Source organism: Myxine glutinosa, unplaced genomic scaffold (assembly GCF_964187855.1).
Source record: "Myxine glutinosa unplaced genomic scaffold, kmMyxGlut1.1 SCAFFOLD_940, whole genome shotgun sequence".
NCBI lineage: Eukaryota > Metazoa > Chordata > Myxini > Myxiniformes > Myxinidae > Myxine > Myxine glutinosa.
This window is the reverse complement of record NW_027617035.1, coordinates 115216-126278: the sequence shown is the minus strand read 5'-3', so window position 1 is coordinate 126278 and position 11063 is coordinate 115216. Positions and strand designations below refer to the sequence as shown.

General features: G+C 45.5%; 1 protein-coding gene across 3 annotated transcripts in view; it reads right to left on the bottom strand.

Moving 5' to 3' along the window:
• Positions 1–93: 93 nt before the first annotated feature.
• The window catches only part of TLCD4 (TLC domain containing 4), a 31199-nt gene continuing 20229 nt past the window's right edge, over positions 94–11063 (bottom strand). For 2 of the 3 annotated variants that reach the window (XM_068116920.2, XM_068116936.2), the window contains 4 exons: positions 2120–2178; positions 1863–1957; positions 1246–1319; positions 94–1071 (listed from right to left, as the gene is read on the bottom strand). In XM_068116920.2, the coding sequence (XP_067973021.1) occupies positions 756–1071; positions 1246–1319; positions 1863–1957; positions 2120–2178 (544 nt within the window). In that variant the 3' untranslated portion in view covers positions 94–755. Of the gene's footprint in view, positions 1072–1245; positions 1336–1862; positions 1958–2119; positions 2179–11063 lie in introns of all 3 variants that reach the window. The other variant, XM_068116930.2, reaches the window with a different exon arrangement.

The window sequence follows — 11063 nt, the reverse complement described above, 5'->3', positions numbered from 1 at the left end:
TAGTAGCTTCCGTTGTGTTATATTGAGGGAAGGGAGAAAAGAGCTGGTAGTAAGGTATACATTGGGTGGTCACAAAATGCCATTCGTTTAGTCTTGTTTAAGTTTATTCATTTTGACCTGGAGTTGAGACGAGCCAGCTTTCATGCAAGTTTTATTTTCTGGAGCATTCATGCAATTGTAATTTAGATGGCATGACAAGTTCCAGTCTTTAAAAGTTCAGAAATGCATAAGTTCATACACTTTAAACGAATTCTTTTTTTCTCCACTTGCATTTTTCAAGCATTTATTTCTGGAACTGTTCCTAACAACTAAATCCTGATCCTCATAAAAAGGTATCACAAGGGCATCGTCAGCTGGCCAGAGAAGTTCGGAAACTAACCATTCAACATTGGTCGAATTTTCTCCAACTGAAATGTACGATTCATGAAATACAATACACAAGACCAAAATGATTTGTAATTGCAACTGAAACTTTCCATTTGTAATTAGTATGCCTAGACTTGTTCGTAATGTACAAAATGTGAACATTAAAAGTGATAAGTTGAATAGTATTGGCAAAGACCCTGGTCCTCTCTTCTTCTACGTTTTTTTTTTTTTTCTTCTTTCCCCCTCTTCCTCTGGGGTTAATTTTTCATTTTATTTTTATGCTTGCACCATTCAGCAATTTAGCCCAGGCCTGCTTGGGCTCTCGCTGCCTCACCAAATGGATCTTAGCCAGAGTAGTAATCTATAATAAGATCTACAGTACCACGGGATCAATTTTCTTTCCCATTAAGCAGACATTTCTTTGCTGCTCTCCGGGTCACAAACATCACCTTGTAGCAGCCACGTGCAATCTTGGACATCCAGATGATGTTCATGATATCGAGACAAATGCTGGCTGCCAACCAGGAGATCTTGGGGCCGAGGCCAAGCGTGTCGAAAACTGGAGATCTGATGGTGCCGAGCATGCTCATGTAATACGGTGGCAATACTGCAATGCGCACCATGAAGAAGGCAACCGCCATGGCGACGCCGGTCGCCACGTATAGCCAGCTGTTCTTGGGGTAGCCGATTGCCTCCAGGAACCATCTGTGTCGAGATAGATTGCCAAAGAATATTTTTGAAGCACAAAAGGTTTGGGATATTTATTACAAACTAGCGTGTTGGTGGTTCACCTTACTGACGTTTACAATCGACGGTCAAACATGTCACACGAAGCTAGATCACATTTCAATTAATGATGGATGGGTGAATCAAACTTACCTTTGGTTTACGAAAGGTGTGGAGAGCTCCGCCAGCTGCCGGAAATTCGCAAAATACGGCAAAACACCCATAGTCTGCAACCCATAAAATCTGTGATTTTGTATATCGCACCAAAATATGTAATTCAGTTTCTTGTCTGTCTATTTTCGACCTCGGTACATTCTGTCATTACTTATCCAAACTTGACAGGAGGACTCAGGGTCACACAATGGAGGTTGCAGCGACTTAATTCAAAATCGGTGTTAAGGTGTATAAATAGCTTATCGTGGAGTTTCATGGGAGCACATTTACCAGAAGTAAAAACATAAATCACAAACACTTATGATTGATTATACCTTTTTAAACAACAGCTACTGCTATTTAAAATGCAAGCTAAAGGGAGGAAACTCAATGTTCATGAGGCATTTTATACCAACGGACCCGAGCCTAGATCTACCGGAATCTATGTACCCCAGAGAGACAAACATGACCCGACTGCTCTAGTAGGGTGCGGTTTAAATGGTAGACTGGTGGTTTAAATGTGGAGATTCTGCATTGGTTCCTGACCAACTTGAGCAATGCTATTTCTAAATGCAAGCTGCCACAAGACCTTTCCAGCATGTCTGCATCAAGCTTACCAGTACGTAGTAGTAAGCATACACTGCGGACAAGTGATGCATTATGAAAAAGCAATCTCCAATGTCCCTCCAGTAGTGGAGAATCAGAAGCAAGTCTGCAGTGAGCCGTGGGGTGGGTGGCATTTCATTACCAAGCGAACTCGTACATTCTTAAACTGCTGCTTCACAATATAATAGTTCAATAAGCAAGGTGTTTGTTCCTAGTTAATGTTTTTAAGTGAACTAGTCAACTTTGTAGAAACAGACAATCTCTCTACCTGAGAAGAGGTATCCTGTGGTGATCGCAATGCTGAGTTGCACCGTCAAGGGTTCACCCCTGGAGAAACAGTTTGCAAATTACAGAAGTGTAGGAAGTCCTGTGCAATTTATCACTCGCTTTCAAACGCTGTGTATTTCCGATGCAGCGCAATGCCTGTTGGGATTCCATGTATTTGTAGTTTTGATGCTCACGCGGCTTTCTTCGTGAATGATTGTGGTTGTGAACTCCAGATGGAGTTTGGTAATAAGAGGGAAAATATATATGTGCAGATCTTCGGGCCGTTTATGTGAAACGGTTAATCGAGCTTGGGACTGTCTACATTGCATCTGCAAAGAGGAATGTGAAGCTAAAATGTTTTGGGGAGGGGAGCCAGGGGGAGATCGGAATGGGGGAGGTCAGGGTTTAGGCTGTGAAACATTGTACAGACTCTCCTCGAGTTACGACGGGTTTTTGTTCCGACAAACAGTTCGTTAGTCAAATCACCCCTCATGGACTTATTATTTATTACTTATTACATATTTCCCAGTCCATATTCCACCATAGCATCATTTGTTAAAAGTCATACAGCCTAAATCCCATAATCCATACACTGTACAATAAGTAAAATAAATGACGATGACATTACAATGCGTTTTACTGTACAAAAAAGCTTACAAAAATACAGGTACATAACGAGGTACACAAATAATGTGGCACTGCCACGAGAAGTGATAAAGTACCGGATAACATGAACACAATCAGTCCTTTGAACAAGATGGCTGGTCATCCATCAGTGGTGAGGCAGAGGTGGATGCTGTGGGAGATGACGGGGAGGGGGGCGGGATATGAGGTGGGGTGGGAGATGGGGGAGGGGGGCGGGATATGAGGTGGGGTGGGAGATGGGGGAGTGGGAGATGAGGGGTGGGTGGCAGATGAGTGGGGGGGGGGGGGGGTGTGGGAGATGAGGTGGGGGTGGGAGATGAGGAGGGGGAGTGGTGGTGGCAGGAGTCGTTTTCTTCAAGAAAACGTCGAGTAGACTGCACAGATTTCTTCTTTTTCTCATCGTATATTTCTCTATAACAACGAAGAGCCTCTTGTAGTTGTCGGTCGAACTTGGCAAAACGATCGACATTCATGTCCATACTGTCGATCACCTGTCGGCCTTTATTGTAGATGGTGAATGCTTCGGCCAATCCTTTCACAGTGAACATCTTCTCCAGTTTGTCCTCTTCCTTTTTCGCCCTTCTTCTGCCACTCGCTACTCCTCTAATTCAATTAAGTCTTCATTAGATAACTCTCCCGGCACAAACTCCACCAATTCTTCCACGACAACTTCGAGCTCTAAACTTCCGGATAATTTCAGTTTTTCCACCAATCTCGTCAATCATGTCGTCCTTGTCGAAACCTTCGAACGAATTAACACAACGTTTCATACACTTTTTCCATATGCCACTCTTCCTCTTGCTAGACATGATGATGGCAGTGCGGTACACACACACTTATAGGCGATGGAGTGTGAGGGATGTTGGCAGCACGAGGCACAAGGAGCAACTGAGATTGTGCGAGTCGTAAGTCGCCTACGTCGTAACTCGAGGAGAGTCTGTAGTTGGGAATTCGGCTTGCTTTAAAAGCTACAATGAGACATTGTAACCAATGGACCCCCCCTCTTCCCCCCAACCAAGGGGGGGAGGGGGCTCAATTAGGCCAATTATTTTAGATGTGGTGACGTATTCTCTGCAATCGACCTTCATTTCTGGATTTCTGATGACTTCTACTCGTGCATTTAACATGTTGCCATCAATGGAACCCTCCTTCCTTTTCCTAGTGGGGGCTGGAGTTCCTCAAGGCAGTGTTTGGGCCCAGTCTTGCTCCCTCTTATGTTAATGACATCATGTGCTTTGGAAATATTTTCCTTTTTGTGGACGACTCCACATCGTGTTGTACAGTACCCCCCACTAGTTGCAGACAAGAGCTGCTCCAGGATGGATCCAGTAAGCCCCTCTCTCTGCTGATCTAGAAATGATTAGATTGTGGTGTAATAAATGGAACATGGCCTTCCATCCTGGAAAATCGGTCTCACCCTGTCACTTCGGAATGATCGTCAAACAAACCCACTCGTCTCCTTTCGTGGTCATCCACAGTATAATGTTAGGTCTCTTGAACTTGTAGGCCTTATCATCAGCCCACACCCGTGGCTGAGCGGTGTAGCTGGGTTTGAATCTCAGCCTCGCTATAAAATGACATTCTGGTTTCTCGCAGGTAGGGAGTAAGTAGTTTGCGTGCCATCCCTCCGATGGACATTAAACTGGACAATCCCACCTGCCAACATTGGTTGGACGTTAAAGATCCCAGTGTCCTGAGCAAAGATTAGGTGAGCTATTACCAACACACTGAACAAATTCCCACTTCCTACTCTAACCAACAGGGGGCATTGCATCACTGGCAAAGCTGTGTTCCCAGCAATGATGCAATAGCAGCTATAGGCTGCATACAAAATGCACGAAAAACATCAGCCATGATCTTTCCTGGGCCGACTACAAAGGCAGCCACAAAATGGGCAACCTCCATCGAGTCTCCTTGGAAAGTCAGAGCTACTCACAATCTACAAGGCCTTTGTCCATAGCTCAATGGAGTACTGCTCTCCTCTATGGACTGACACCCCAGCTTCACAGCTGTCTCCTGGATTCTGTAGAATCCAAAGCTCAAAATTATTTGAATCTCCTGTTCTGAGGCTGAAGCTCATGTTTTGTTGCTTTCCATGGCAGGCAGGTCGGTGGTCTCTGTTTTCTTCCGTTTATTCTCCAACATTGCTCTCTCTCTGCTGTCTTCCAACCCTTCCAGCAGCTCCAGGATGTATGCATTCTCCCACAGTAAGCCCTTCCTGGTTAAATGTCCAAAATAAAGGCTGACTGCACACTTCACCTCTGACTGCTTGCTTCTCCCATCTTTGCAGCCACCTTCCAGAGACTTCTGTCTCACACCTCCCTCTAGGACCTCAAACCAGCAGTGTAACACCATCTCTTGGCATCCCCAATTCTCATGGTCTTTATTGTCCTCCGTCGCACAGCGGAGCGAAAGGGGGACTATGGTTTTCCCCTCCGTCCGTGTGTCCGTCCATCCGTGCGTGCGTGTTTGCGTGCGTGCGTAATCGAAGGACCGCATTCGAATTTGGTGTGTGAGTGCAACCCACGTCAAAATCCAAGATGGCCACCGCCATGTATGTCTGATGCCATGTATGTCTGAACCTTGTGAAATGAATATCTTGAAAAATAAGCGAAGTACCAACTTCTAATCTGGTGTTTGGGTGTATCTAGGCATAAGGAAGAACGCCATTGAACATTGGGTCACCACGTCAAAATCCAAGATGGCCACCGCCATGTATGTCTGAACCTTGTGAGATGAATATCTTGAAAAATAAGCGAAGTACCAACTTCTAATTTGGTGTGTGGGTGTATCTCGGCATAAGGAAGAACGCTATTGAAAATTGGGTCACCACGTCAAAATCCAAGATGGCCGCCACCATATATATGTCTGAACCTTGTGAGCGAAATATCTCGAAAAATAAGCGAAGTACCAACTTCTAATCTGGTGTTTGGGTGTATCTAGGCACAAGGAAGAACGCTGTTTAAAATTGGGTCGCCACGTCAAAATCCAAGATGGCCGCCGCCATGTATGTCTGAACCTTGTGAGATGAATATCTTGAAAAACAAGCATTCTGAGTATTGCGCTGCAATACATGTCCCCTACCAAAGTTCAAAGTGCCATAACTTTGTCAAAAATGATCGAATATGCAAATTTATGCACGGTTGATGCTGGTTTTCAAACTTGATCTGAGGTATGCTGAGACACGTGTGTCACGCCTCGCCTCGTTGATAAGCCCGCAAGGTCGCTCCGTGGAGCGGCCTGCACGTATTGCACTGTGTGAATTATATAAATTATTCCCAACTCACGGTCTGAGGTACTAGCGATTCAAGAGATATCCATTTTTTTTATGGCACATTGGAGAAGCCAATGCGAGGTTTCTTCTTCCTCAACTTGTTACAACTCTGTCAAATGCGATCGAGTTAAAAAAGTCAGAATTTGACCAAATCTGTTTTATTCGTTTGTTAATATACCTCGGCTATTGACAAATCTTAAATTAGAATTTTATTTGAGGTTAAAATGACCGCGACAGGTCGTGTCCAACGATGCTTTCAGTCTGTACATGTGATAAATAATTAAATCCGCACACTTGATGCCTCTTCTTCTTCACGCAATAACAACTTCTAGCTTCCAGACCGTACATCCAATCATCTTGGACTTTTGCACACTTGTTACTCTTCATGATTTCTACTATAGTATGAAGTCTCACATCGATCAATAAAGCGATTCAAGAGATATCCATTCTTTAAATATTTTCGTTTAACGATATCTGCCAAACCACGTGAGCTATCGCAAATTCCAAAAGAACATTTTAGTCGATTGACATGCGGAACAGATCTGTGAAGTTTCCCCTCGATTGGATCAAAAATGAGGGAGGGGCTCGTTTTTAAAGGTTCATGCTTTAAAACGTCATAACTCTGAAACCATGTGACGCATGACGTCATACTCGCTGACATTTTTGTTCGTCATGGGTATCCGATTTTGCCTGCAAAGTTTGTTCTCGATCTGTTCAGCCGTTGCAGAGAAAAAGGGGTTTTCGTGTTTTCACGAAAAACAATATGGCGCCCGAACCACGTGACCTGTGACGTCATAATTACCATTAAAATATTCTACAGACCGAGTCCCTCCTATGGTGAAAATTTGATCTCAATCGGTCCTATTATTGCAGAGAAAATCTTTTTTTAAAGGAAATTAAAACTTAAAATGGCACTGAGTTAAGGATCATCAGAATTATCAGAATTCCCAAAGTTCAAAGTGCCATAACTTTGTCAAAAATGATCGAAACGTCGTGAAGTTCGAACTTCTTTTTTTCTTTTTTAATACAAGATCGAGGCTCGTGAAAGAGCTGACATTAATCACACAAAAAGACAAACCGACACACAAAACACAAAAAACAAGGGGAGCGGCAGACAAGATGGGGAGAGGGGGGGAAGGACACAAACACAACATTTGAGAGCAGGGACATCGGAAGGACTTGGGGGGAGGTGGGAGAGGAATAAAACATATGAACACTGCAAGGACTCTGGGGTGAATTACCGGGGGTAGAAAGATCAAGGTTTTCGATGGGGGAAGATAAGAGATGGTGGTGAACAGCTGTTTTAAAGACCTGGAGGGAGGAGTGGGATTGAAGGGAGTGGGGGAGTTTGTTCCAGAGGCGGGAGAAAAGGGGAATGAAAGAGTGAAGGTGAGCAGAGAGCCTAGACTTTGGCAGTTTAACCATACGAGGGTTGCAGGCAGATCTTGTGCGACCTGAAGGAATATTGGGGGGACAGAGCACAGAGAGAGCTGGGGGAGCAAGGCCGGAGAGGAGTCGGTAGAAGACAGAAAGACCACCAACCTGCCTGCGGTGAGTGAGTGAAAGGCCCTCGGAGTTGACTACATCGCAGGAGATTCCAATGATTCTGAAAGCTTTGGCCTCAACAGCGTGAAGCCGAGCAAGGTGTGAGGCAGGAGCACCAGCCCAGAGGGGGGAACAGTATTCCATTGAGCTGCGGATGAAAGCCTTGTATGTGGTGAGGAGCTCAGGTGTGCCAAGGAAGGACTTCGCACGACGGAGGATGCCCAGTCGGCGACTGGCTTTGGAGGCCAGCTTGGAAATGTGGTTTTCCCAAGAAAGATCATGGCAGATAGTGAGACCCAAAAGCTTGAGCGACAGAACTTCTTGGAGAGGATTGTTGAGAAAGTAGATGGGAGGGTTGTCCAGTCGGTCCTTTCGGAGAGACATTGTAAGAGTGTGAGATTTGTCAGGATTGAAAGACATGTTCCACTTGTTTGCCCAGTCTGTGATTTTGGCCAGGTCTGCAGAGAGTGAGGAGGCTGCAGACTGCCGATCTGAGGGATGAGGAATGGAGCAGCAGATAGTGGAGTCATCAGCAAAGAGATAGAGAGGATTTTCCAGAGAGTCAGAGAGGTCATTGATGAAGACCAGAAATAGCACAGGGCCCAGAACACTACCTTGGGGAACTCCAGCCAGAACAGGAAGGGAAGATGAGAGAAATCCATTCAGGGCCACACGTTGCCTACGACCAGAGAGGAAATCCGCAAGCCATGAGTGGAGATTTCCCTGAATACCATAGGAGGTGAGTTTGGTGAGCAGAGCTGGGTGCCAGACCGTATCGAAGGCATGTGATATGTCAAGTGAGACAGCTGTTATTTCCTGTTTGGCATTGAGGACCTCCATCCATTGTTGAGACAGCAGAAGCAACATGTCCACAGTAGAATGACCTGGTCTGAATCCAAATTGATGATCAGAGATCAAGCCATTGGAGAAGAGGAAGGATTTGATATCTGAAGCAATGATGGATTCCATGACTTTGCTGATAATTGGGAGCAGGCTGATTTGTCTGTAGTTGCAAGGATCTGTTTTTGCACCTTTTTTGTGTAAAGCGGTAATGTTTGCTGATTTCCAAGATGCTGGCAGATGAACTTGAGCAAAAGAGAGGGTGAAAAGAACAGAGAGAGGGTGAGATAGAGCGGCAGAGCAGGATTTTAGGACACGAGGGCTGATGCCATCTGGTCCAGTTGCAGAATCAGAGTCGAGGTTTGATAAAAACTTCTCCACCTTGTCAGGAGAGAAGGACACAGAGTCCAGGAGCAGTTGGGTTCGACTGGGAAAGGTGGGAACAGAGAGAGATGGGTTTGGGACACAAGATTTTGAGGCAAACACAGAGTTGAGGCATTCGGCTTTGTCACGTGCGGTGTCAACTGTGTAGCCATTTGAGGTAAGGGAGGGGATGGAAGGGGAACAACCACCAGAAACGAATTTGACCAGATGCCACCAGGATTTGGAGGAAGGAGACAGGTTTGAGAGTTCATTCTTGAGTGTGGAGAGATAGTGCTTCCTGGCACTCCTGAGGGTAGAAACACACTTGTTTCGAGCTTGGTGGAAGGAACTGAGATTGCCTTCAGTTGGATTTGCCTTCCAAGACGCAAAAGCAAGTTGTTTCAGGGCAACTGCCTCACCACAAGATTCAGTGTACCATGGACGGGAGGAAGGGTAAGACAACTGAAGATGAGATGGGATAAATCTGTGCATGAGAGAGAGCAGTTTGCTTTGGAAGAATTCCCAGGAAGAATTGATGTCAGAGGCATTAGAGATGGGAGACCAGTCCAGTTGATTGATGGCTGCTTGCAGACCGTGCCAGTCGGCCTGAGTGAAATGCCAGACACGTCGGCGCTGAGGAGGCTCTCTGAGAACGGCCAGTGAGATGTCCACTTTAACAAGCACATGATCAGAAGAACCGATTGGAGCAGAAGAAGAGCAGCAGACATTTGCAGGGAAGTTAGTCATAACCAAGTCCAGAAGAGAAGATACTCCATTGACTGAGATCCGGGTCGGGAAATTGACAGATTGTGTCAGTGAAATTGACAGTGACAGAAAGTCCTTTGCTGAGGTGCCATGGCTGGTTAGAGATGAACCCACACCCAGCCAGCTGGCATGATGACAGCTGAAGTCGCCACCTATGAGGAAGAGAGAGTTTGGATGAGTTGATAGAAGTTGGTCCATGTTGTCCGACAGAGAAATGTAAATGGAGTCATCACTGTTTGGAGGACGGTACAGAACACATATGAACAAAAGGTGGGAGCGGAGAGGAAGCCGTAGCCAGAGGTACTCCTGTGGGTGGGGTGGAGAGAGGGCAGTGCAGGGAGAGTGAGGAAGAGAGTTTTTGATAAAGATAGCCACCCCACCACCAGGACGAGGATCAGGTCTATCGTACCGGAGGAGGGAGTAACCAGGAAGAGATATTAAGGAATCAGAGACATCTTGAAGGAGGAAAGTTTCTGTGAAGCAGATCAAGTCTGGATTTTCAGAAGCAACCTGAATGGAGAGATCAATCAGGTTTGAGCGAAGGCCCCGGATGTTTGAGGTCCATACCGTTAGTGAGGAGAGAGGGGGAGCATCGGGTGCAGGACAGGGGAGGGGAGGGGTAGGGTCAGATGAAGGGTGAGAGGGGGATGTAGGAAGAGCAGTTGATAGTGTGTCAGAGATTACAGAAGAGTTACAAGAAAGGGAAGGATGAGGAGGACGAAAGGTTTGATGGTGATGGAATGAGGCACAGTGAGAGTTTGTTTGAGGGGGGGCAGAGGAACGTAGAAGGTTGGGGGAGGTGGAGGTATGACATAGGAGGGAGAGGAAGTGGGGAGGAGGCAGCTTTGAGAATGAGGTGGGAGGAGGGAGAATTTGGGAGGGATGGTTGGGGGGGAGATTTGAAGGGGAGGGGCAAGGGGGGAGTTTAGAAAGTGGATGATTAATGAAAGATGAACATATATAACAAATTGGGTTTGTTGTGATTTTCAAGTTAGCGATTCGTTTAAGAACGATGGAGGAGGGATGGAATGAATGAGAATTTAGAGCATGGAGTGATTTGGAATCATAAGAGATTGAATATTTTTTTGAAATGGAATGAGTTGAGGAAATTGAAAGGAGCCTTTTAAATAAGAAGAAAAACAGCGTGTTGTAATAAACCACTGAATAAAACACTGAAGGGGATAGTTGAAACATATTTAAACAGAACTGTGAAGAACAATCTTATATTCACAAAAATACCAATGGGGAGAGGAAGCCTAGAGTGATGACTACGATTCACTTGAACAGGGCAAAAGGTGGAAGGCAAGGGGAAAATGGGGGCGGGCGAGACAGCGCACGTGGGCAGAGGCAAAAGCACACGAGGAAAAAGGGAAATAAAAGTTTTTTTTGCTTGTTTTTTTTGTTTGTTTTTTTTGGGGGGGGGGGTGTGGGGGTTACAACGTTAGACAAATAGTAGATGTTTGGTGAAGCTTGGTGGAGAAGGGGAAATCAAAAAAGGTAGCAAAACAGCGAA